Source organism: Tamandua tetradactyla, chromosome 9, assembly GCF_023851605.1.
Source record: "Tamandua tetradactyla isolate mTamTet1 chromosome 9, mTamTet1.pri, whole genome shotgun sequence".
Classification (NCBI taxonomy): Eukaryota; Metazoa; Chordata; class Mammalia; order Pilosa; family Myrmecophagidae; genus Tamandua; species Tamandua tetradactyla.
The window spans coordinates 9,510,242-9,532,721 of NC_135335.1; the positions used below are offsets into that span (position 1 = coordinate 9,510,242).

The 22,480-nt window shown below is 51.8% G+C and overlaps 2 protein-coding genes across 2 annotated transcripts; one reads left to right on the top strand and one right to left on the bottom strand.

Moving 5' to 3' along the window:
* The first annotated feature begins 11,032 nt into the window (after positions 1 to 11,032).
* On the top strand, positions 11,033 to 20,483 carry NAALADL1 (N-acetylated alpha-linked acidic dipeptidase like 1). Its single transcript, XM_077115780.1, has 18 exons — positions 11,033 to 11,250; positions 11,347 to 11,519; positions 11,609 to 11,730; positions 12,080 to 12,202; positions 13,267 to 13,550; positions 13,640 to 13,744; positions 14,447 to 14,532; positions 14,634 to 14,753; positions 17,000 to 17,085; positions 17,171 to 17,234; positions 17,315 to 17,382; positions 17,624 to 17,715; positions 17,796 to 17,886; positions 18,554 to 18,635; positions 18,719 to 18,892; positions 18,967 to 19,054; positions 19,159 to 19,251; positions 19,584 to 20,483. The coding sequence occupies exons 1-18, from the start codon at positions 11,051 to 11,053 to the stop codon at positions 19,771 to 19,773; spliced, it is 2,241 nt and encodes a 746-aa protein (XP_076971895.1). The 5' UTR covers positions 11,033 to 11,050; the 3' UTR covers positions 19,774 to 20,483.
* On the bottom strand, positions 20,183 to 22,378 carry SAC3D1 (SAC3 domain containing 1). Its single transcript, XM_077115781.1, has 2 exons — positions 21,615 to 22,378; positions 20,183 to 20,749 (listed from the first exon to the last, which is right to left on the bottom strand). Exons 1-2 carry the CDS (start codon positions 22,180 to 22,182, stop codon positions 20,247 to 20,249), a joined length of 1,071 nt encoding a protein of 356 aa, XP_076971896.1. The 5' UTR covers positions 22,183 to 22,378; the 3' UTR covers positions 20,183 to 20,246.
* Between the last annotated feature and the right edge of the window lie 102 nt (positions 22,379 to 22,480).

Here is a 22,480-nt window from a genome sequence, read left to right on the forward strand (position 1 = left end):
TAGTTTGGCAAAGCAGCCTTCTGTGTCCCCCTCAGTACTGTCTCTTAGTGAGGGGCAGCAGGGTCCCTTAGAGAGGGTGCCTCCTGCCTGGCACCCGAGAGGTGGGGTACTTCCTGCTGAAGGGGGCAGGATCTGCAGCCCAGCTCTCCACGTCCTGATCTCAGCTCCACCGCTTTCTAGCTGGGTGACCTTGACCCAGGAACTGGACAGGTTTCTCCACCTGTCAAACGAGGTTGATAATAGTGCCCACTCCATAGGGAGGACTGAATAACTTAGTGCACATAGCGTGTTTAAAACAGGGCGTGGCATTTCGCAAGCTCTTGGAGCATCGGTGATAATTATCTGATCTCCAGTGGTTCTACCCAGCCAGGCCCCAGACTTGGCTTCAGAGGCCCAGTGGGGGCCAATCTGAGCACCCCTACTCCCAAAAGACCCCCTACTCTTGCCCAGTCACAAGGACCTGCTGTACCCACCCAAGAAGATGTCCAGCTCCCACGGCCCGGCAGCATCAGCCTCCATCCTGAGGCATCACCTTTTGGAAATATCGAGCTTTGAAGGTCACTTAGATTCCACACCCTCATCTTGGGAGGGCACTTGGGCCTCTGCACGTGGCTGGGTCAGCAAGCCTGTCGGGCTTACTGGGCCCGATGCCTCCCTGTTATGTCTCCCGTAGTTGCCTCGGTCCTTGGAGACCAGACAGTGCCCTGGAGTTGAGCTTCACTGGTCTAAGTCAGCTCTTCATTCCTCCTCCCCTTTTTTTTGAACGCCTGTCATATGCCGGCACTGTTCTCGTCTCTGGGCATTCCACAGTGAATAAAACAGACCAATGTCCCCGCCCTGGTAGAACATTCCAGGAGGGGTGACAAGAAATAATGAACTTAAAAGCTAAATGGTGAGAGATGTGATGGAGAAAAATCAAGCAGGAGAGGGGTGAGCAATGCCTGGGAAAGGGGAAGGGATGCAATTTGAGATGGAGTGGTCAGGGGAGAGCTCACTGGGATGCAAAGACTTCTCAGTTTGGGCAAAGACGTGTAGGGAGTGGGCCCCGAGGATAGTTGAAGGGCAAGTATTCCAGGGAGCAAGAAAAACCAATACAAAGGCAGGAGCACGCGTGGGAGTCCAGGGACAGCTGGAAGCCAGAGTGGCTGGATCCACGAACTAAGGGGAGAGGGCTCAGAGATAAGGGCAAAGACGTGCAGGGGTCCTTGGCCACTGTAATGACCTTGACTGTTAACTCTGAACAAGGTGGGAGCCTTTGGAGGGCTGTGAGCCCAGCGCAGCTGTGGCCTGACTTGTGTTTTACTAGGATGACTTTGGCTGCTGTGCTAAGAATGGACTAAAGGGAACAGGAATGGAATCACAAAAACCATCTAAGAGGCCGTGGCAGTGACGCAGGCAAGAAATGATGGCGCCTTGGCCTTGGGTGGCGATGGGGACAGTGCTGATGAGGAGCTGGTATGGGGGTTAATTTTTCTAAACTTTTTATTGTATAGTATAACACACATATAAAGCAAAGAAGGAAAAATTAATCGTTTTCGAAGCACTCTTCAACAAGTATTAGAGGACAGATCCCAGAGTTTGTCCTGGGCTACCGTACCATCCTCTCAGACTTTTTTCCTTCTAGCTGCTCCAGAACACTGGAGGCTAGAAGGAATATATATATTTTTTATCATCCCCTTTTTTTCTTTTTTTGTGAAAAATAACATATCTGCTAAAGAAAAACAATACATTTCAAAGCACATCACAACAATTAGTTGTAGAACAGATTTCAGAGTTTGCTTGGGTTACAATTCCACAATTTTAGGTTTTTACTCCTACCTGCTTTAAGATACTGAAGACTAAAAGAAATATCAATACAACGATTCAGCCAATCATATTCATTTGCTAAACCCTACCTTCTCTGTATAACTCCACCATCACCTTTGATCTTTCCATCCCACTCTTTAGGGGTGTTTGGGCTATGCCCATTCTAGCTTTTTCATGTTGGAAGGGGCTGTCAATAATATGGGATGGGGGGATGGAACTAGCTGATGTTCTGGAGAGTCTGGGCCCTCTGCATTTCAGGACTTATCTGGTCCAGGGACCCATCTGGAGGTTGTAGGTTTCTGGAAAGTTACCCCAGTACATGGAACCTTTGTAGAATCTTATGTATTTCCCTAGGTGTTCTTTAGGATTGGCTAGAATGGTTTTGGTTGGGATTTGGTGGGGTTTAATTTTGAAAGTGGAGCCAACAGAATTTTTAGAAAATTTTTATTGATAAAACCAAACAACATACAAACACGAACATTCTTAACATATGAACTTTCCATACTTGGTGTGCAATCAGTGGGTAACAGTATCATCACATAGTTGTATATTCATCACCATGATCATTTCTTAGAACATTTGCATCACTCCAGAAAAAGCAAAAAGAAGAAACTCATACATACCATACCTCTTACCCCTCCCTCTCATTGACCACTAGTATTTCCCTCTACCCTATTTATTTTAACATTTGTTCCCCCATTATTTACTTATTTTTAACCCATATTTTTTACTCATCTGTCCATTTCATAGTTAAAAGGAGCATCGGAAAAAGGTCTTCACAATCACACAGTCACTTTGCGAAAGCTATATCATTATACAATCATCTTAAAGAAACATGAGCCAACAGAATTTACTCATAGACCAAAGGTGGAGTGTGAGAGGAGGAGGGGGAAAGACATGACTCCAGGGTTTTTGGCCTGAGCCCCTAGAAAGATGGGCTGCCATTCATTAAATTGGGTGGAGGGTTGAGGAAAAAGGTCAGAGGTAAGTTTCAGGCATGTCAGCTATGAGATACCTTTGGATCAGTCAGGTGCTGCCTACCTGTCACGTAGGCAGGTGGAAAAACCAGACTGCTGTGGGTTACTGATGTATACTTGGTAATTTGTATCAGTTATCCATTGCTGCATAGCAAATTATTCCAAAATTCAACACTTAAATTCATAAATATTTAATACCTCACACAGTCCCCACGGGTTAGGAATTTGAAAGTAGCTTGGTTGGGTAATTCTGGCTCGGGGTCTTTCATGAGGCTGTGGGTAAAATGTGAGCGGGGGCCATAATTTCTGAAGGCTTCGCTGGGGCTGGGGGATCCCACTTGCATCATGGCTTACTCACTCGGCTAGCAAATGATTGTTGGTTGTTGGCAGGAGGCCTTGATTCCTTGTCATAAGGTTGCTTGAGTTCCTTCCAATATAGCAGCAGATAAGTGATCCAAGAGAGAATAAGACCGAAGCCACAATGTTTTTTATGCCCTAGCCTTGGAAGTCTCTGTAATTTCCACACTCTCCTTACACGCCATCTTGGAGGCTGGCCAGGAGCCTGGATGGATCCCCTAAGAAATAGGTATTGATTGGAAATAGGTCCAAGGTTTGAGCTCTGAGCTACTCTGACATTAAGAAGTCAGGAAGATACACTGATGGCCTGCAATGCAGCTTGGATTCTAGCTTAATTAAGCAGACTATAGTCTTGGTTCTCTGGGATGGGAGCACCGAATATAAACAGTCTGGCTTTAAAGGCGAGAAGTAATAGGGAGTGTGATAATTCTCTATGGTAACAGCAGCTTCCCCAGAAACGATTTTGAAGATAGCCTGTTTTTTCCCCGTCAACATCAAAAGATTAGTTACTTTGCCAAATGGTAGACCTAATGATATGACATCTGCTTTGGTGATGTCACTTGGAATTCAGTGAAGATGGAGAACATGGGAAGGCAAACACGGAGGTCTAATTCCTTTCAATTTCTTGTCATTCCCATTATCAAACACTGCAGTGGAATTAGTCATGGTAAAATGTCCCTTAATGAGGCCAGTAAAAAGCTCATCAGATCCCAGCATCCTGAGGGAGCAGAGATGAGGCAGTAGTACCAGGGCAGCTCTGGGGATGGGCAGGCAGAGCTCATCCAGCCTCACCTACCCACTCTGCCTCAGCGTTAATGCCTTCCATTAGGGCCCACCCCTACCTGCCCAATTTTTTTTTTTTTTTTTTTTTTTGCATGGGCAAGGCACCGGGAATCGAACCCAGGTCTCTGGCATGGCAGGCAAGAACTCTACCACTGAGCCACCATTGCCCACCCTTCTAAAAAAATTTTTTTTAATATTTTTATTGAGGAATAGCCACACACTTACAATTCAGCCATATTATATGATAATGACTCACAATATCATCACATTGTTTATTTGTCACCATGATCATTTTTAGAACATTCGCACCACTCCAGAAAAAGAAATACAAAGAAAGAAAAAGAACTCATATATCCTGTACCCCTTACAGTATTTGACCCACAGTATTTCAATCGACCCAGTTTTTACCCTTTACCTCCCCCTATTATTTTTTGTTTATTTTTTACTCACCTGGATAAAAGGAGTATCAGACAAAGGTTTTCACAATCACTCAGTTGCATTGTAAAAGCTGTATAGTTATACAGTCTTCTTCAAGAATCAAGGCTACTGGGACAGAGTTCAGCAGTTTCAGGTTCTTCCCTCTAGACACTCCAATACACCATGAACTAAAAAGGGGTATCTACAAAAACTCAAAAATGGACAGCACAATAATACCTAATTGTAAAGTAATCATGTTAAAACACTGAATGAAGCTGCATCTGAGCTATAGGTTTTTGTTTTGTTTTGTGTTGTTTTGTTTTGATTTTACTATTATTACTTTTATTTTTTTTCTCTATATTAACATTCTATATCTTTTTCGGTTATGTTGCTAGTTCTTCTAAACCAATGCAAATGTACTAAGAAATGATGATCATGCAGCTATGTGATGATGTTAAGAATTAATGATTGCATGTGTAGAATGGTATGATCTCTAAATGTTGGGTTAATTTCTTTTTTTCTGTTAATTAAAAAAAAAAAGAGAAGGGATAATTGGAGATGAAGGGATACAGACTGTACAACGGGACTGGATATAAAAACTCAGAAATGGACAGCACAATACTACCCAATTGTAATGCAATTATGTTAAAACACTGAATGAAGCTGCATGTGAGGTATAGGTTTTTTGTTTTTGTTTTTGTTTTCTTTCTATTATTGTTTTAATTCTTATTCTGTTGTCTTTTTATTTCTTTTTCTAAATCGATGCAAATGTACTAAGAAATGATGAATATGCAACTATGTGATGTTATTAAGAATTACTGATTGTACATGTACATTGAAATGATTTCTAATTGTTTTGTTAATTCTTTTTTAATTAATAAAAAAAATATATATATATCAAAAAAAAAAAAAAAAAAAAAAAAAAAAGGGGTATCTATGCAAAGAATAACCTCCAGGATAACTGTTAGGCACCGAGTCATTAAGGATTCCACGCAGGACAGTGAGTCAAAGCTTAACAGATTTAATGAGGGAAGAAAGCAGGGAGAAAGCAGGCAGCGGAAGCCAGCAAAACCTGCCAACAAAAAGAAAGGAGATGTCTGCCCAATTATTAATGGGTGCTTTGCTTTGTAATTTTTGAGGTTTAATATTTCTTTTCTTATTTCCAATATAAACCTTTTATCACATACACATTTCATGTGTTCTCCCTGTTTGTGGATCACCTATATTCTCTTAATATTGTCTTTGACAGAGCCAGAGTTTTTATTTCAATATAGCCCAACTTCACAGCTTTTTCCCCTGTGGGTTGTACTTTCGTGTGTCTTAAAAAAAAACAAACAAAAACTTACTGCCAAACCCATGTTTCCCTAGTTTTTCTAATACATTTTCTTTCAGAAGGTTTTAAGGTTTTTATTTTATGTTTAGGGCAATGATCCATTTGAGTTATTTTATTTTTTTGCAGAATTTAAATGTAAATTACTTTAATCCATTTTGCATCCTATTGTGACTAGTTTGGGTAACATGTTCTTTTTCTCCATTATTCAGTTGACTCACGTGTTCAAAGGCACGTATTTTGTTAATTAGCATTCACTCAAAAACCGTTCTGTTTTTCATCTAGATCTATTTCAAATTGTGCTCGTCCTCACTTCTTCAGCTGGTGTGAATGCTCTTGCAATGTGATTGCACCTATTAACTTAAATTTGGCTCCCTTAGTCAATGTCTCATTAACTGGAATTGTATAAACAGTTCTCTAGAATCAGAGAATGTTACACAGGAGTTGTCAGGGGTGTGTGTACATGGGTAGCTCAGTGGTATAGAGTTCTCGCCTGCCATGCGGGAGACCCAGATTCGATTCCCAGTGTCTGCACTCCCCCCCACACACACACACAAAAATCAAGAAATAGTGCTGCAAGGTCCCCGTCGAGGAATGGTGAGAACAGGGGAAAATTCAACCTCCCCAAGTTGAGTTCTTGATATTCTCACAAGCAGTGCAGACAACCAAAGCTATAGGCTGAGCCGCCAGTCTTGGGGTTCGTTCATAGGAAACTTAACCCCACAAAGGACAGGTCAAGCCTACTTAAAATTAGGCCTTAGAGTCACCCCCAAGAGAACCTCTTTTGTTGCTCAGATGTGGCCTCTCTCTCCAGCCAACACAACAAGCAAACTCACTGCCCTCCCCCTGTCTATGTGGGACATGACTCCCAGGGGTGTGGACCTTCCTGGCAACGTGGGATAGAAATCCTAGAATGAGCTGGGACTCAGCATCAAGGGATTGAGAAAACCTTCTCCACCAAAAGGGGGAAGAGTGAAATGAGACAAAGTGTCAATGACTGAGAGATTCCAAACAGAGTGGAGAGGTTATCCTGGAGGTTATTCTTATGCATTAAGTACATATCACCTTGTTATCCAAGATGTAATGGAGAGGCTGGAGGGAACTGCCTGAAAATGTAGAGTTGTGTTCCAGTAGCCATGTTTCTTGAAGATGATTGTATAATGATATAGCTTTCACAATGTGACTGTGTGATTGTGAAAATCTCGTGTCTGATGCTCCTTTTATCTACCTTGTCAACAGACGAGTAGAACATATGGAATAAAAATAAATAATGGGGGAACAAATGTTAAAATAAATTTAGATTGAAATGCTAGTGAAATGCTAGGGAAGGGTAAAGGGTATGATATGTATATATATATTTTTTTCTGTTTTTGTTTTCTTTCTTTTTGTGTTGTCTTTATTTCTTTTTCTGAATTGATGCAAATGTTCTAAGAAATGATCATAATGATGAATATGCAACTATGTGATGATATTGTGAATTACTGATTATATATGTAGAACAGAATGATCATATGTTAAAAAATTTTTTTTAAATACTAAGGAGAAAAAAAAAGAAAGAAATAGTGTTGCAAAAACAGGTAGTCACATGGAAAAAGAATGAAATGTGACCCCCACAGCATACAAAAAAAAATTTTGCTATAAAATAATGCAAATAAAAATTGACATGTTAAAAAAAAAAAGAAGAAGTCAGGAAGCTGAAGTGTAACCAGCAAACGAGACTGAAAAGAAGCAGCCACAAAGATGGGGCGGGGGCAGGGGGAAGCCAGCAAGCAAGTGAAAACTCCTGGGAGCCAAGCAAACGAAGCGAAGCGTTGAGAACCGAGCAATCAGCCGTGGCAAATGCTCCTGCCAGGTCCGGTGGGAAGAGAACAGAACTGACCACTGGATTCAACAACATGGAGGAAAATTGCCCCATTTCAGGAACAGTTTCAGCGGAGTGGTGGGCACAGGCCAGACTGGAGGGGCTTCGAGAGAGACAGCGAGGAGAGGAAATGGAGCCGGCACAGACAAAGCTTTCAAGGAGTTTTATCATAGAAAAATGACTGGAGGAGCCAGTGGGATTAGATGATTTTTTTTTTTTAAGCTGGGAGGCATAAATGGTTGATTGGAGACAGATGGAAATGATCCACTGCAGAGAAAAGATGAAGAGAAGAGAAGTAGTGCCACATGCTGGTGCCACATGGGTGAACTGGAGAGAGGGGGGCTGGGCTCTGGTGCACAAAGAAAGGGGGTGACCTCAGAGAGGGGCAGGGCCGAGGAAAGGAGCCAGGGGCGGTGACATGCCTGTGTATAAGAGCTTGCCTCGCTATGAAAGCACAAAATTGTTTATTGCCCCAGAGGGACAGCTTGACCCTCTGCATGATTTGTTGTTTCCATCACAGAAACCAGCTTAGCTCACATATGTGCAACTGTCCGTATCACAAGGCACCAAACAAACATCTAGCGACCGTTTTGTTTTGCTGGTAAAATGTACAGATCCGATTCGGAGGGCTGGCTACCCACTGAGGACGGGAATATACTTTCATAAAAATATTTTTTTTCAAGGAAGTTTCTCTTGAGACCTGGCCAGTCTCATGAGAAACACTTGAGCTTGCACAGTGAATCAATCGGACCATAACTAAAATTGTACTATATAAATCCTACAAAAAAAACCCAAGACTTTGGAGTCTCATCCAAGAGGAGAACACTGCAGTCGGGGCTTTCCAAGTTGGACCCGAAAAGTTGTCTCTGAGATTCCCCAGCATTCTTCTTTGGGTGTTGCTGAATGGTGATGTAACTTACTTTATTTCTGTGTCTTTCTTATTTTAATCAATAAATACTTATTTGCTGGAATCAGAGAGAGGTGTGTTACCCAGAATGCGACCCTGTTCAAACTGAGGCTTCACTCACATTTCTTTTACATATATATATATTTTGTGTGTGTGTTTGTGACAAAACATAACAACATACAAACACGAACATTCTTACCATATGATCATTCCATTCTTGGTATATCATCACATAGTTGTGTATTCATCACCGTGATCATTTCTTAGAACATTTGCATCACTCCAGAAAAAGAAATAAAAAGAAAAAGGAAAAAATCTCATAGATACCATACCCCTCACCCCATACTGACCGCTAGTATTTCCATCTACCCTATATATAGTTATAGATATATATAATTGGAGGGTGCATGGTCCAGGAATCGCATAAAAGGTGGGCACCCTACCTAATATATTTTCACCTTTGTTCCCCCTATTTTTTTCTAGACCTTTTTCCCTTCCCTTTCATTGATCACTAGTATTTCAATCTACTCAATTTATTTTAACATTTGTTCCCCCTATTATTTATTTATTTTTAATCCATATGTTTTACTCACCTGTCCATCCCCCAAATCAAATGAGCATCAGACACAAGGTTTTCACAATCACACAGTCACACTGCAAAAGCTATATCATTATACAATCATCCTTAAGGAACATGGCTCCTGGAACACAGCTCTGCAGGTTCAGGCACCTCCCTCCAGCCTAATACACCTTAAACTAGAAAGGGGATATCTTCATCCATGTTTCTGAACGGGACAGGTGGGCAGCTCCCCTGGTGGAAGCTCCCGTCAGACCTGGGAAGAGAAGGGGGGAGTTGAGCTCCCCCCGGGGAGCATGGGGGAGCCAATGGACCAGGGAAAGCCGGCAGGACTGCTGGGTGGAACTGAGGGCCTGTGTGAGGTTTGTGACCATAAATTCAAAGCGGGAGCAGCAGAGTCACGTGACTTTCCAGGGGCAAAGGGTACAAATGCAGAGTCGGGTGGTACCAGGTTGGGATTTTTCCCAGTGACTGCAACCAGGGCCAAGAGAGTTTGCAAAGGACTTAAATGGGGCAAGGGGAGAGGTGAGATGTGGGAGGCGAGGGCCCCAGGTCTGGAGGGGGCACCCATGCACCGGTGGTTCAGGAGGGACCAAGGCACGGGGAGGCTGGGAGGGTGGCCATTTGCCTTAGCTACCTTAGGTGATGTCCATCCACGCCTGCACAAAATGTCCCGGGAGGGACCACGCACAGACCCCGCCTAGACGGCAGCAAGAAAACTGATCATGCTTAGATGTGGTGCCCGCAGCAGTGAAAACAGCGGCTGACCCCGACAGCCAGTGCTGGATTTCTGGGGTGCTGTGCACCCTCTCAGAAGTGGCAGGCACCCACCGGGCGTTGCCCTCACCCAGAGGAGAGCCGCAGAGCCAGCCACGCGGCTGTCACGCTGTGGCTTCAGTAATGTCACATGACCCAGGGGCTACACCCTTCTCCCGCCTGCCTGGCGGTGACCGGTGACCGTGTCCTCAGATGGAATGTGTGCGCGCCCCGCCCCGATGGGCTTCTGATAAGATCCAAGGTCCCTTGCGGGCGCAGATAAGCATCTCCAAGCACCTCTCATCTTCCTGGTGACCTACCTGAAGTCACTTATCCACACCTCATCCTGCCCCCCAGGCGGCCGTCCCGGTTCACTGCCCAAGGGGACTGGGGCATGGTGGGCGGGGTGGAAGGTGGGGCCAGCAAAATCGGGGTGTGAGCAGGCTGGTGGCCACACACAGTCCACCCTGGCCCAGCTCCCCCAGCTCTCCAGGCATCTGGGGACAGTTTAGTGGGCTGCAGCCTGGCTGGGCAGAAACCCCAAGACAGGAGAGGCCAAGGGGGCTGGCAGGAGTCCTAGCCCTGAGCCCTGGGGGGTTTCCCAGCCCTGCACCGCTCTCTGTGAGATCTGGAAGAGTCCCACCTCCGGCCATAAGCTGGGAGCCCCTGCAGGATAGGTACAGAGATGCCATCAGGATGCCCTTTCTACCTTTGGCCCTGAGCTTTGGGTTTTAGGGAAGGCAAACAAGGGAGGGGCAATGAAAATTTACTGAGCTCCCACTCTGTGCCAAACAGTTTTTACAGATACTATCCTGAGTCATGAAGACATCCCAACAGCTTTGTGAAGAGGTGCTCTGATCCCCATTCTACAGCTAAGAAAAACAGGCGCAGAGAGGTCAAGTGATTTGCCCAAGGCCACACAGCAAATGTCAAGCAAGAATGGGATTTGAACTCAAAACCTGCTGAGGCAAATGACAGGGAGGGAGACAAAGGTGGTGATGGCAGCAGCAACTCAGCCCTGCCCTGGATGCAGGAGCTCTGAGTTGCGGTCCTGGCTTGGCCTCTGTCCTCAGACCTGTTCCTAGGAAGAAATGGAGAAACAGAGACAGATATAACTGCTTTCACGTGGAGTGGCTCCCAGCCCGGGATGCTCCTCATTCTCCCTGCCACTGGGGACCAAAGGGCAGTGCTAGGGGCAGGGTAATGGTTAACCAGGTCTTACACCCCATCTATAAGGAGCCCCATTCAGGGACACCCCAGCTGGCCGCGACTCCACAGCATGCTCTGGGCAAGGGTGCTGGGGGTGGTGGTGGTGGGCGCTGCCCTGTTGGGGCTGGGGGTCATCCTGGGTCACTTTGCCATCCCCAAAGAGGCCAACCCACCAGCCGCCAGCATCTCAGCATCCCAAGACCTGGACCTGGAGATCCTCGAGACCGTGATGAGGCAGCTGGAGGCCAGCAGAATCCGCGAGAACCTGAGGCAAGAGGCCTGTCCGTCCACCCCTCCCGGTGGGCAAACCCCTACCCGTCCCAGCCCTTGACGCGCCCTCCCCTCCCCCCCCAATCCACCCTGCAGGGAGCTCTCCAGGGAACCGCACCTGGCCGCCACCCCCAGGGATGAGGCCCTGGTGCAACTGCTCCTGCAGCGCTGGCGGGACCCGGAGACCGGCCTGGACGCGGCTGAGGCCCCCACCTACGAGGTGCTTCTCTCCCTCCCCAGCCAGGAGCAACCCAACCTCGTGGCCGTTGGTGAGACCTGGGAACGCCGGGGCTGGAGAGACGGGGCTGGGCTGGGGGAGTTGCCCGGGCCAGCCCTGACGCTGTCCCACCCTCCACAGTGGACCCCAGCGGCAAAACGGTCTTCTCCTGCCGGCAAAGCGAAGAGAACCTAACTGCGGAGCAGGAGGGGCCTGATATAGTGCCACCTTATGCCGCCTACGCTCCCCCTGGAACCCCACAGGTGGGCCTGGGGCAACCCCACTCCCCTGCCATGGCCCAGCCCCTCCTGGCTCCCACCCCAGCTTCTCCCCAGCCTGACCCAAGGGGCACTTGAGACGCGTCTCCACCCTCCATCGCTACCCCTTTCCTCTCACTTAGTCATTCAACAAACACTGGTGGTTGCTGTGCAAGGCCAGGGCTGATTGAGGCCACAGGGACACAGGGGAGGTCAGCTGTGACTCTGCCCTCAGGGAGCTCACAAGCGGTGGGCAAATTGGATCTAAATCATTCCTTCTGCCACCTGGCCTTCCGTCCCTTTTCCTCACCCCACCTTTTCCTGGGCCTGGCTCTGAGAATCCCCTTGGAACCAGGGCCTCCTCGTCTATGCCAACCGGGGCACAGAAGAAGACTTTAAGGAGCTACAAAGTCGGAACATCACACTCAAGGGCACCATCGCCCTCACCCGCTTTGGGGGTGCAGGGCGTGGGGCCAAGGTGAGCAGCGTGGGGTGGGGAGGGGAGAAAGTGAAGTAGAGGGGGAGGGGCAGCGTTGAGTGGTGGGTCGAGCCCTGGGCTGGGCTGGGGCAGAAAAACTGAGCTCTGTTCAGCTGTACCCCTGGCTTGCTGTGTGACCTTGAGTGCCTCTCCTAACCTCTCTGAGCCTTAAGAAAGAAAAAAAAAAAAGGTGGAGACAGGGGGGGAAATTTCCAGCTTTGATAGTCTGGGAGTCTAAGTCTTCCTGGGAAGTCATTCTTCTCTGAATATTTCATTTAAATTCTTCCTGTTGCCCCATCCTTGCTTTCTTTCAATTAGAATTTTGGACTAGGTATCACCTGCCTAGCTCCCCCAATTTTTTCTACTATCAAAAGGTATAGAATGCAAATTCTTCTTCTAATGCCATTCTCCAAACAGGTAACCACTTTAATTAGTTTAGTTTATGGGATATCAGTCCAGAATTTTCTTCTTGGAAGAAGCATATACAAATATAGATTCTTATGTTCCCCCCTTGGCACATAAAAGTAGCATGCCAGGAGGTGCAAGGGTAGTTCGGTGGTAGAATTCTCACCTGCCATGTGGGACACCTGGGTTCGATTCCCGGTCCATGCATTTCCCAAAAAAACAAACAAACAAGCAAACACACACAAACAAAAAAAGTCAACAAAATGGTGCTGCAATAACATGCTAACGTGGAAAAATAATGAAATGTGACCCCTCCGTACCACATACAGAAAAAAAAAAAAAGAGCATACCAACTCATGGTTCTGAGCCATGCTTTTTGTGGTTTTTTTTTTTTTTTTTCCCATTATAATACATCCTGGAGATCATTCTTGATCAGTATGGAAACTGTGTCCTGGTCCTTTTATAGGGCTGCGTAGTATTCTGTTGCATGCTAGATCCCATAATTTATTTAACCAGACCCCAGGGTCTTTGGCTTACCGAGCAGCACTATGATAAATGCCTTGTGCACGCATCATCTTGCCCATGTGGGGGGGTGGAGAAGAAAGTGCCCCCTCCCTGCCCCTCCCCCTCCCCCATCATGTCCTCTGTTCCCCCTGCAGGCCGTGAACGCCGCTAAACACGGGGTGGCCGGGGTGCTGGTGTACACGGACCCCGCTGACATCAACGACGGCCATCACTCACCCAACCAGACCTTCCCGCACACGTGGCGCCTGCCTCCCTCAGGGGTGGAGCGGGGCAGCTACTTTGAGTATTTTGGGGATCCCCTGACCCCCTACCTTCCAGCCCACCCCTCCTCCTTCCGCCTGGACCCTGCTGTTGCCTCCGGATTTCCCCCGATTCCCACACAGCCCATTGGCTTCGAGGATGCAAAAGTCTTGCTCTGGTGAGCTGGTACCCTGGGGTCTCCTGCCCAATCCCCTGGGGGGTTCCTGCATTTCAACATCCAATGGAAGGGCCTCCCTTCCTCCCCAGTAACCTCCAGGGAGCTTTAGCACCGGCTGCCTGGCAGGGAGCCCTGGGTTGTGACTACAGATTGGGACCAGGCTTTCGCCCTGGTGGCAACTTCACAGCAGACAGGTGAGGTGGGGCTGCCTGCCCCGGTCCCCCCAACACTCTTCTCCTCTCCCCTTGTTACCCTCTTCCCACTCCAAGCCCTGGACTTTCCCTTCCTTCTCTCTCTCAACCCATTCTCCCCATTCCAAAATATCCGTCTCGTCTTTGGATGAGACAGTGACCCAGAGGGGTGGCCTGTAAGGCCCTGTGTGGGGTTCCCCCGTCCCCCCTCAGACCTCCACCTTCAGTGCCAACCATGCTACTCCCTTCCTCAAACGCGCTGAGCTCGTGCTCAAGTCAGCTCTGCACTTGCTGTTCCCTCTCCTGGGAACATGCTTCCCCGCACTCCTGCCCCTCCAGGCCTGCCCTGCCCCAGGCCCTTTTCACCTCCTGCAGTCCTTCACTTCCTCACAGTCTGTCTCCCTCAAGAGAGTAAAGCCCCACGAGGGCCAGGGACGCCTCTGTCTCTTCACTGCCCAGAGCCGTGTGCCATGCCAGGTGTCCCCTAAGCGCCCAATAGGTATTTCCTGGGTGATGAGTGAGCGAGTAAGTGAATGGAAAGGAGAATCAGAATTAGAAAACCCGGGCTTCAGCCTGGCTGCCGCTCCTGGCACTTCTGGACAGGGGACCTTGGCCAGGTCCGATCCCCTCTCTGGCCTCAGTTTCTCTGGCAGCTCCGAGACCCCTACCACGCCTTTGCCCCCCACCCCTGCCCCACCCCCCCAGCCAGGTGAATGTGAGTGTGCACAACCGCCTCGAGCTGCGCAACTCTTCCAACGTCCTGGGCATCATTCGCGGGGCCGTGGAGCCTGGTGAGTGGTCCCCGCTTGGCTCCAGGAGTCCCCCAGGACCCTGGGTGGCCCCGCCCAGCACCCCCTTCCCCGGTTCTCTGACCCTCTGCTCCTCGGCCCAGACCGCTATGTGCTGTATGGGAACCACCGGGACAGCTGGGTGCATGGCGCCGTGGACCCTAGCAGTGGCACTGCTGTCCTCCTGGAGCTCTCCCACGTCCTGGGGACCCTGCTGAAGAAGGGTGAGCCCCCACCTCCCAGCCTTGTCCAGGGGATTTCGCGAGCCCCCCGACCACTACCCCACCTCAGGAGGTTACCTCCCATCCACTCCTCCCCAAGCTTGTCCTGTCCCACCTCCTCTCTCCTAGTCTGGAGTAACTTGGGCTAGAGCCTGATGGCCCGGGAGGCAGAGGTGCCTGGGGCTATGGCGTGGCTCATTCCACGCACCCCTGGGTGCTCCGCAGGGAGCCAGGCCTGGGATGCCTTAGTGAGCAAGGCAGAGCCCGGCCTCTGCCCACAGGGGGCAGGGACAAAGGACCATCGTGGACTCAACAAATCCGCATTGGGTCTTGCATGCCCACCACATGCCAAGCCAGTTCTAGGCACCAGGGAGGCCGTGTTGACCACGGCAGGTGGTAATGATTGCAACGTGTGCTGTAAAGACCAAAAAAATGTCCAAGGCGCTTTCCAGGGGCAGGGAGGACCTGGGGGACACCCTCTCTGAGCAGGTGGCATTGCCGCATTTCAGCACAGCTGGCAAGCAGGCCGGTGGCCCGGACGGGGTGGCAGAGCAGCCAGACCAGACCCCGGCACTGCCAGGCCGTTTGGGAAGTGTCATTACAGCCCAGGGGCAGGGGGAAGCTGGAGAAGGACTTTAATCGGATGACACGATTGAGTCCAAATCTGAAACTGTAGGGAGGAGTCCCCGCATTCAGGAGACAGCCCATGGCCTTGGGGTGTGCCGGCTTCAGAGGTGAGGGCCCGGGCAAGAGGAGGGTTCCGGGTTTTCCGATTTTGGTCCGAGCAACTCGGTTAAATGGCCAGGCCGTTAATCAGAAATAAAATAGGATCAGAGGGCAGGTCTGGGGGGAAGAACGTGAATTCAGTCCTTCACGTGTTGATTTTGAGGCGTCCAAGGGACATTCCAGGGGGAGGGAAAGCAGTCAGCTGATGGTGCCAGTTCCAGGTCCGAAAGAGATGAGATTTAAACTGGCAGGCGAAGCCATGCGTGGCTGCAGAGTCCCCAAGGATACTGCTAGTGGGTGAGCATTCAGAGAGAGGCTGGGCTTTTGACTTTTCTTCTTTTTTTGCTTTTTTTAAGCATCTGATTTTGAAATTATTTCAGGCTTATAAAAGTTGCAAAAACAACACAAAAACTCCACATATATTTTTCATCTTTGGACACTGAATATTAAATGCTTGAACATATTTGCTTTCGCTCTGTCTCTAACATCTATTTTTTTAAACCTTTTTTTATTGTTAAATGTAATATATATGAAAACAAAATTTAAAAAAGCAATGATTTTCAAAGTACACTTTGATAAGTAGATACGGAATGGATTGCAGAGTTTGTTACGGGTTACCATTGCACTGTCTCAAATTTTTCCTTCCAGTTACCTTGTCTTGTTAGCCTCCTTTAATCCCAGATTCATCCTTCAGCTTTTTTTTTTTTTTGTCTTTCACGATCCTGACAATATCTTCTAGAAGGTGCTCAATTTGAGTTAGTCTGAGGTTTCTACGATCAGATGCAGATTATGCATTCGGGACAGGAATAAGTGTGGGGATTTGTCATGGTACGCATGGCCTCAATTTAATCATTTCTAAAAATTCTGTTTAAAGCAAAAGCTGAGGAGTGATCAAAGGGGGCTGAGCTAAGCCAGATGTGGGTGGAGGTATGGAGAGCAAGGTCAGAGTCTCCAGGGGCCTCCGGGAGGTGGCTGGCACCATGGCAAGAGCAGTGCCCTCAGGGAGCCTGGAGATGGGAGCCGGATCGGAGATGTTCCGAGAGGCGGCGTGTAGCAGTGCTTAAACCCCAGAACTCTGGAGCCGGATGCCTGCATTTGAACCTGGGCTCTGCTGCTTATCAGCTGCGTGACCCTGGACAAGTCATTTAACTCAACTGTAAAATGGCGATAATAATAGGACTCCTCTCAAGGGGCTATAACGGGGTTGATTTAATATGGATAAAGCACTAGGGGGGAACGTGACTGCCCATCAGATGAAGAGGGTGAGGGGGGAGTTTTGCGCAAGGTATGTGGGAGCCATGGCTGGGGGTGGAGGGAGGGAAGTCTTTCCAGTCTACCTTCAGAGAAGAGGGAAGGCAGAATTCACCTGTTGGAAGGAGGTTGATTTGGGGGGCGTCAAAGCAGAGGAGGGAGTCTCAGGAAAGGCCTAGCTGGGGGGAGGGGGTGTGTGCCAGGACCGAGGGTTCCCCACGCCCCTACCCTTTCCTCTGAGCCACCCCAGGATCTTTCATTCCCTTCCGCAGGCACCTGGCGTCCCCGCAGATCCATCGTGTTTGCGAGCTGGGGGGCCGAGGAGTTCGGCCTCATTGGCTCCACCGAGTTCACGGAGGTGCGCGCGCCCGGCTGGGTCGGGGGTGGGGGGAGGAGGAGGGGGAGGGGGGGTCCCGGGACTGACACCGCCGCCGCCGCCGCAGGAGTTCTTCAGCAAGCTGCAGGAGCGCGCCGTGGCCTACATCAACGTGGACATCTCGGTGTTTGGTAGGCGGGCGCTGGGCCGGCCGGGGGCTGGGGTAATGGAAGGGACTGGGACCCGAAATCTTTCCCTGCTCCTCCCGCAGCCAACGCCACCCTGAGAGCGCAGGGGACTCCCCCGGTCCAGAGCGTCATCTTCTCCGCGGCCAAACAGGTCGCGCCTCAGGAGGGATGGGGCGGGGCCAGGCGGAGTGGGCGGGGCTTACTAGCGGGCCTGGGGCGAGGCCAGACGGAGGGGGCGGGGGCTGCTAGCGGAGCTGGTGGACTGATGAGGGGCCGGCCCTGGGGAGGGCGAGAACGCGGTGCAGGGTGGGGGTGCAGAGGGCAGGCCCGGGAGTTGAGGCGGGGCGAGGCGCTATGGGCCCCACCCGAGGCTGGGCTCCCCTCTGGTCCAGATCCAGGCCCCAGGCCCCGGCGCCCTCAGCATCTACGACAATTGGATCCGCTACTTCAACCGTAGCAGTCCGGTGTATGGCCTGATTCCCAGGTGAGCCCCGGGCCGGGATGGGGACGCCGCTGAGGCGGCCAGCCCAACACCTTCCAGCCTGGGCCTCTTTCTCCCCGCAGCCTGGGCTCTCTGGGTGCCGGCAGCGACTATGCGCCCTTCATTCATTTCTTGGGCATCTCCTCCATGGACATCGCCTACACCTATGACCGGGTGAGCTGTCGCCCCTCGGTCTCCGCCTTAGTACCTTGCTCCAGAAGACGCTCCCTTTCTTGGGGCTGCTCTGCTGCAGACTGAATCGGGCTCCACCACTCAGGAACTGTGTTACCTCAGTTAAGTTTCTTAACCTCTCTGGGCAACCACGTTATTTTATCAAATTTAAGATACTACTGATTGTAGGATGCACTATTCAAAAGGGGGGGAAAACCCTGCCAATTATTTGTATGATGTTACTGACCTGATTTCAGAGGTCTTAAAATCAGAAAAGATGTGTCAGAATTGATGCTCTAATGGGATAAATGAAAGTTAAATCTACTACATGGCACTGGTGTGAAAGTAAAATAAAACTGAGGATGCAGAGTGTCTCCCTTTTGATGCTTCAAAAATCCCTTTCATTCCTCCTGGACACCTGGCTCCTGGGGGGAGGAGCTGGGATTTGAACCTCCATCTCACCCCAAAGCCAGGCTCTTCTCCTTCATGTGAAATTGGCACCAGCTCAGCTCTGCGGGTTGTTTAACCTCTCTCAGCCTGTTTCCTCCTTTAAAGAGGGAATTCTAAAACTTACCTCTCCGATGCTGTGCGGATTGAATTGAGAGAACGCCCCTGAATCTTCTCCCACTTCCTATCCTGAGCCCATGCTCTCTGGCTTCTGTTGCCCCAGAGCAAGACCTCGGCCCGGATCTACCCTACCTACCACACGGCCTTTGACACCTTTGTTTATGTGGACAAATTCGTGGACCCTGGTGAGGAGAGGGGCCGGGGGCATCCTGGGGCTGGAAGAAAAGGGGCTGAAGACTAAGCCCTGGCCCTGTCACCCTCCCTGCAGGTTTCAGCAGCCATCAGGCGGTGGCCCGCACAGCTGGAAGTGTGCTTCTCCGGCTCAGTGACAGCCTCTTCCTGCCCCTTAATGTCAGTGACTACAGCGAGACCCTCCGCAGCTTCCTGCAGGCTGCCCAGCGGGACCTCAGGGCCCTGTTGCAGCAGCACGGCATTAGCCTGGGTACGGAACCCTCAATACTGGGGCCCAGGGGTTCCCTGCACCCCCAAGCCTAAGTCATTGGCTGTCCCCCACAGAGCCGCTGGTGACTGCAGTGGAGAAGTTTGAAAGGGCAGCTGCAGCCTTGAACCAACAGATAGCAGCAGTGCAGAAGGACGGCCCCAAGTGAGCAAGGACAGTAGGGCGGGGTCTGTGTGTCTGGGAGGGAAGCACGAGGTGGGCAGCTGGGTGGCAGCTCCAAGGTGACTGGCAGGTCCTGCCTCTTCCAGCGCCCTGCAGGTCCGAATGCTCAACGACCAGCTGATGCTCTTAGAACGAACCTTCCTGAACCCAAGAGCCTTCCCCGAGGAACGCTACTACAGGTGAGCCTGCCCCAAGGCCCCTGGGAGGTACCGGGGGTGGGGTGGGCAACGGCCACCTGCCTGAGGGAGGGAAGGAGGGTGTCAGAGCTGCACGCGTTTTTAGAGCCTAGCCCAGCCTCATGGGACAGATGGGGAGGCAAATCATTAAGGTCACGCTGTGAACTGGGATCGGAACCCACATATCCCCCTACCAGTGTTGCTGGAACTGCCCAGGCTTTTACAGATGGCTTTTGTGCCTAGCTGGATACCCGAATTGAGCCTGGTCCAGGCTGAAATGCTCCCCCTTTTCCTGGCCCCCAACTGACCCTCCTTATCCCCGTTTCTACCATCAGTCATGTGCTCTGGGCACCCCGCCACACAGGCTCTGTAGCTACGTTCCCGGGCCTGGCCAATGCCTGCTCCCAGGCCAAGGACACAGGTCCTGGGTCTGAGGCCTGGGCTGAGGTGCAGAGGCAGCTGAGCATTGTGGCGGTGGCCCTGGAGGGTGCAGCGGCCACTCTGAGGCCTGTGGCTGAACTCTGACTGCAGCCTTTCTTCGGCAACCCCCACTGGCTTCTGTCCTAACCCTCTCCCACCCCAGTCTTCTTGGAGTGTGCCCGTTTTTTGATGGCACCACCAAGGGACCCTCTCAAGTTTCTGAGGTCCCTCCAGTTGTGGATACCTAACGGCAGTGACAAGCCCTAAATGAAACCCTCCCCACACCCGCATCCTGGCTCTTGGGGGGCAGAGGTGGAGAATGGCCGAGTACAAACTGCCCTCAGTGGGGGTGGGTGAGAGGCACGATACCAACCCGGGGATCACCAAGGTCATTCCTCAGGGACACCAGGAAACCAAGTCCAGGGTGGGAAGGGACCTGCCCAGTCTGGGTTTCTCCCCCCACACCCTTCCCAGGTCTCAACTCTCCCCCAAATAAATCAAGCCTAGCCATTGCTCCTTATAAAACAAGTTCCTTTTACCGTCTGATAATCCAGGCAAAGGGAAAGGAGAGCCTGGGCTCACGGAGGGGGCTTGGGTCTGTCCACTCCCTCGTCTTCCTCTTCTGCCATGACCACCTCCTCGAGGGTGCGTTCCCCAAGTTTGCTCCCCACCAACAGGCTGCAGGTGCCAGTAGGTGGCACCCCCTCCTCAGTGTAGTGACCCCTCAGGAATACGACGCTCTCCTCCCTGTGCAAGGGCAGCCCGTGGGCCTGGCATAGATCCCGGGCCTCCTCGAGCCCGTCCAGGGCCAGCAGGCGCACCACGAAGTCCAGAGGCAAAGCCTGGCCCTTGGGGGTGCTCAGGGCACGAGCGAGGCGAGCCAGGGCTGCGCGGCGGGCGTGGCCCACGTGGCAACGCACCGCACAGCTCTGTAGGTAAGGCAGGCTGCGGAGCAGGCGGAAGAGGCGGGCAGCATTGCCCTCGCGGAAGGCGGCATCCACGGCCAGAGCCGTGCGCAGGGACGGGCAGGCGCGCTGGACCGCAGGCAGCTGCAGGACCTCGTGCAGGGCCTCCGTGGAGCCTGGGAAGGCGGGAGGCCAAGATGACAACTCCTCCATCGAGCCCACCGCCAACCTGGCCCCTTGGGCCCCACTTACCTCCTCCACCCCCACCCCCTCGGGTCCTCTGCCACTCCCCCCCTTCCCCCTCCCCGCCCCTAGGCCAACTCCTTTCCCTCCCTCTCCCCTCCTAGATCCAGTCATCAGTCTCTTTCTGATCTAAATCCTGATGGGATACGGGTGGGTCCAGAGCTGGATTCTCATAACACAGTGAAGAGATGGGCAGGGTTTACAGATGGGAGACTGAAGCCCAGATAGCTTCAGGGCTGGCCTGGGATTCCTCCCTGGAGGAAGGCCATTTATTCTAGGAGACTCTGCCCCTGCTTCCCAGGGGAATCAGGGACACTAGAATCTTGGGTCACTCTTGTAAACTGGGGCTTCTAACCCATTAGCAGGTAGTGAAGCCAACAGCATTTTGTTACAATTAAACAGAACAGAATCTATTCGAATGCACTCCCCGTAGAAAGGATATAATGTCGAGACTTCTGTCTCGAGTATATTCGGTGGGCATATATGTTCTTGACTGCAACGCTGGGAGTGGAGATTTGGAAAACTCCGAAAACCGCTATTTATGCCAACTCTCTCCTTCCAAAACCACCCCTTTCGCTTCGACTGCTGAGAAAACGAGAGAAGGGAAGGGACAGGCCCGAGGTCACTCAGTGGAACTTGTGCACTGACTTGACACACACGTACGAGGTGCCTCCGAATGCCCTGGTCAAGGAACTCATGGTGGGAGTTTAAAGCTTCTCCTTGCTTCCCCGGCCTCCACCGTCCTCGTGGAGAGCCCCGGTTCCCGTGCTCCGCCCCTGCGCCGAGACCCCGACTCACCCAAGTTATAGAGCAGAAAGAGGGCCTGGAAGGAAGCCTGGCGGGGGTGGGGCCCGGCGCCCCGTGCGTAGCAGCGCCGCAGCGAGCCGAAGCCCTCCTGCACCTGGGCCTGCAGCAGCGTGGGGTCCGCGGGCCCGGGCGCCGCTTCGGGCCCCAGACGCGCCACCACAGCCAGCAGCGTCGCCAGCGCCGCCTCCAACACCGCCGCCGCTTCGATGTCGTCTGCGCCCTGCAGCGCCAGGTCCAGCCGCACCGCGCGCAGCCGATCAGCCACGAAACCGGCCACCTCGGCGCGGGACGCGTCGGCGCGCTCGGCCACCTCACCCGCCAGGTAGCGCACGGTGGCCAGCAGCACGGGCGGCGGCCGCAGCTGGCTCGGCGAGGGCCGGGGCTTGCCCGCGGCCGGCCGGATGTATTCCTTCACCGCGCGCTGCGGGTCGGCCCGGTCCCCGCGGTCCCCCGGCGCCACCTCGAAGCGGTGAAGGCGGCGCTCCTGTTCGCGCTGGGCGCGCTCGGCGGCCGGGCACATGTCCGGGCAGGTGCCCACGGGCAGCTCGCAGCCGGGCATGAGAAGGCTGCAGGGAGAGGGCCAGCGCTCAGCATTCCGGCGACGGCGGCGGCCATTAGACCCATTCTGCCGATCCGCACATCGAGGCCGGCCGGGGCACGCGCGGGACTAGGAGAGGCGAGTCCCGCGGATCCTCCGGCCCTGCGCCACCCGCGCCCCCTCCAGGCCCCGCCACCAGGCCCCGCCCACCGCCGTCCTCTCACCCGGCCGGGTCGCCTCCCACCAAGCTTTGAGCCGGACTCCCGAGATGCTCTGCGTTGTAGTCCAGCCCCGTCGCCGCAGCCACGCGCACTCACGC

Bases quoted from the DNA above. Each gene is read 5' to 3' on its own strand.
- NAALADL1 (XM_077115780.1), top strand. From the start codon at position 11,051: ATGCTCTGGGCAAGGGTGCTGGGGGTGGTGGTGGTGGGCGCTGCCCTG. The intron at 14,754-16,999 runs GTGAGCCCCCAC...TCCCTTCCGCAG, and splicing joins GGGGACCCTGCTGAAGAAGG to GCACCTGGCGTCCCCGCAGA. The intron at 19,252-19,583 runs GTGAGCCTGCCC...TTCTACCATCAG, and splicing joins CCCGAGGAACGCTACTACAG to TCATGTGCTCTGGGCACCCC.
- SAC3D1 (XM_077115781.1), bottom strand. From the start codon at position 22,182: ATGCCCGGCTGCGAGCTGCCCGTGGGCACCTGCCCGGACATGTGCCCG. The intron at 20,750-21,614 runs GTGAGTCGGGGT...CCGCCTTCCCAG, and splicing joins CTTTCTGCTCTATAACTTGG to GCTCCACGGAGGCCCTGCAC.